This window comes from Camelina sativa, chromosome 11 (assembly GCF_000633955.1).
Source record: "Camelina sativa cultivar DH55 chromosome 11, Cs, whole genome shotgun sequence".
NCBI classification, from domain to species: Eukaryota; Viridiplantae; Streptophyta; class Magnoliopsida; order Brassicales; family Brassicaceae; genus Camelina; species Camelina sativa.
Window position 1 is genome coordinate 47223943 of NC_025695.1, and position 3524 is coordinate 47227466.

The 3524-nt window shown below is 33.0% G+C and overlaps 1 protein-coding gene across 1 annotated transcript; it reads right to left on the reverse strand.

Annotated features, from left to right (window-relative positions):
- LOC104726912 (40S ribosomal protein S15-6-like) lies at positions 2829-3518 on the reverse strand. The gene has a single exon (XM_010445880.2). It carries the CDS (start codon positions 3515-3517, stop codon positions 2999-3001), a length of 519 nt encoding a protein of 172 aa, XP_010444182.1. The 5' UTR covers position 3518; the 3' UTR covers positions 2829-2998.

Sequence of the window (3524 nt, forward strand, 5' to 3'; positions counted from 1 at the left end):
AAAAAAAAAAAAAAAAAAAAAAAAAAAAAAAAAAAAAACTTCTAGGAGCTGGCCTTTGGTAACCACGGAGTAAGAATTCAGAGTTGTAACTTAACGAAATTCAGTTTTGCGGATTTATAAGATACAGAAGCAAAAGAGAGGCATATACAAGTTTTGCTTCACCCCTTTTATAGACAACTCTTGCTTCTTATCCTGGATTTGGTCTCGGGTCCATTATCAACGTCTTTGCTTACTAATATTTTATTTTATATTATTTTGTATATTAAATATTACCTTGGTTTGTCCAAGAAAAAAAAATACCTAGAGAATAATTGATTTTGCTTATTTATATTTGTTTTGATTTTATCATTCAAACTACAACAAAATTGGTGATAATGGGCTTGTTCGTTTGGTTGACGCAAATACCTGCGGCTGTGACAAACGCAAATACGTTTGTTTGTTTGCTTGCCGCAAATACCTGCGTCAAGATGCTGTGGTAAATACTTTGACCTGCGTCAAGACGCTGCGGCAAACGCTTTGACCTGTATCTAACATTTTTAAATGTTGTTTTAATTCAGTGGTTAAAACTGTAGACGTAACCGTTACCACAGCCGATTGCGTCAACCAAACGAACAAACCCAATAAATTGTATGGATCATGTTTGAAACCAACAAAGTAATAAATTAATTTAAATCATACAAATATTATAAGATTATATATAATGCAAGTTGGTACTATTGAATTATGTGTGATCTTTGAATATTAAATATTATTTTGACTTAAAAAGTATAATTGATTTTCTTGTTGAAATAAGAATGTCTGTTTTTTACTAATTAAACATATTTTTTTAACTATAATGAATGTGGTGACTATATATGTAGATACGATGACAGTTTTCAATGAAAATCAATACCTATATATATTTTCATTAAAAACTTGTTAAAGCAATACTGAGATTTGACCTTTTCTTCTCTATATATATAAAGAGTTTCCATCAAATATCTCATATATAATAAAACGGAAGTACACAACTTGTTTGTAGGCTATATAATCTGAATTATAAAATTAATTATTTGATAGGTTATAGGTTATAATATGGGTTGAAACCATTAGTTAAATCTCGATTTCAAATCCTCTTAAAAAGAATATTCCAAAAAAAAAAAATCTTTACAGAATATTTAACTAACCATTTATAGGCAACAAAATTTAAAAAATTAATCGCTTTTCCGCAGATTATTAGATATTTTTATTATACTAGCAACTATATATTAAATAACAGAAATAATGTTTATTATGATTGATTTGATAAATTTCAAAAAAATAGGCTAATCCGCAAAACCATCATAAGAAATCTCACAAAAAATTCAAGTCCTCATATTTAGCATATGATTTTATTGTTAAATGTTTTATTTACAGCAACTTTTAAAAACAATCACATAAATTATATTATATATTATATAAAAATTACAACATAAATAAAAGGAATTTTAAAGCACGGGTCTTAATCTAATATACATATAAATCTTTAACCAAAATAAATTGATCAAGAAGAGAGATATGGAGAACAAGTGGAGTACTGTTACGATGGTTTTGGTGGTGATGGTTGCCATTGGAGGAGAAGCAATGACGACTCCACGTGAACGGAAGTGTCTAACACGCTGCTAGCATCTCCCCATAGCACCGAACAGCTTGCAAGACTGTCTTAACGAGCCATGCGATATTCCTCCACCAGGACCACCATCGGCTAGTTGTACCCAGTGCCGGCTTACCTAGCAGGGCGGGCAATGCGACCGTTTCGGATACATAAATTAAAGAGGCACATAAGTGTAACACAAAGGAGCACAAAAAAAAAAAAATTGCAAGCTACAAGGGCACAAAAGAAAATTGTAAGCTGAAAGGGACACAAAAAAAAATTATATAAACCAAGGAAGTCTAAAAAAAATTTGTAAGTTTTCCTATGTGTTAAGGGGCATTATTTTAAAATTTACCCAGGGGCATGGAATATGTTTAAGCCGGCACTGGTTGTACATTTCAATCTACTTCGCATTCTCGGTAATTCTCTCTCTATATATATATAGTGTGTATTATACTATAGTGATGTAAAACGAAATATAATATTTAATAATAATAATAATAATGAGATGGCATTCTATTTATTGAGAAATTCATATTTTGGTATTATATATGTGTGATATGATGGTTTTCATTGAATATATATATACACCTATAAACCAATAATGTCAAACAAGCCAAATTAATTGAGTAAGAAGAAAAATGCTGTGGCGCTGATGGTGCTCGTTTTTGTAGCGGTGGCTGCCAGAGCCAGTACTAGAGAAGAAGAAGAAGCAGCGAGTCTTGGATGTGCATTCAAATGTGAATTTCAATGCAAACTGATCCTCTTTACAGGTTGCTACGACCGGTGCTACAGAGAGAAATGCCAGCATCTTCCACCTAAAAGTACCATTCACGTATTTCCTTCACACTCGCCGTAAATCTACCTCTCTCCCTCTCTCATGTATGTACTTGTGTTTGTGTGTATGTCAATAGTGTGAAATTGACATGGTTTCGATGGTAACAATTAATGCAGGACGAAGACTTCTGGAGGGCTGAAGAAATAAGAGGCGCTAGAGATAATATTTGAAGTTGTTGTGATTGAATTTTTTACTTTTGTTTTCTAGATATGTCAAAGAAAATCTATAAACGTTGCATACTAATAATAATAATAAGTTCTTATCATCATGAGAAACAATGGGATGAAGAAGAAACATTATAATTATCATTTCAACAAAGTAATACTATATGTTGTAGAACATCTACAGCAGTGATAATGACATGCAAAACAAATCGATTACTTGTAGTGAAACTTTTGTGTTAAGTAGAGATGGTCGTCTTGTACTCAATTCGCTTCATAGTATTGAGTTTTATTTAAAGCTGTAAGAGATATTCTAAAAAAGAGAAGACAGAAATCACAAAGCAGAAACGAAAAGGTCCCAAAAAAAAAAAGAGAGTAAAGGTCTCTCTAAATTGAAATAAAAACATAGCTTTTTTGCTTCATCACCTTAAGAGGAATAAACCTAGTGGACCGACGGAAACAACCACAACCACAAATACGTGGTCTATAGTGATTAACCTTTTTGCAAGTCATCGAAAACTCGGCAAGGTAATGACCAATCATCTCAGGCTTAATCACGACTTCGTTAAAGTTCTTGCCATTATGAACTCCGACAACACTTCCAATCATCTCAGGGACAATGATCATGTTCCTTAGATGTGTTTTCACCGCTTCAGGCTTCTTCTTGTTCTCCTCACTTGCTTCTTTTTTCGCCTTACGCAGCTTCTTGATCAGAATCAGAGGCTTCTTCTTTAATCCCCTGTAGAACCTCCTGCGAACACGAGCGTTAAAGAGCTTAGCGAGATCAAAGTTTGACATCTTGAGAAGATCATCAACGTTGAATCCTCTGAATGAGAATTTCTTGAATGTTCTCTCCTTTGTCGCCACCGCCACGGCTGTGGCAAACTCTGGTTCGTTGATCGCCATTGTTGAA

Coding starts and splice junctions, on each gene's coding strand:
- LOC104726912 (XM_010445880.2), bottom strand. CDS start 3,517: ATGGCGATCAACGAACCAGAGTTTGCCACAGCCGTGGCGGTGGCGACA.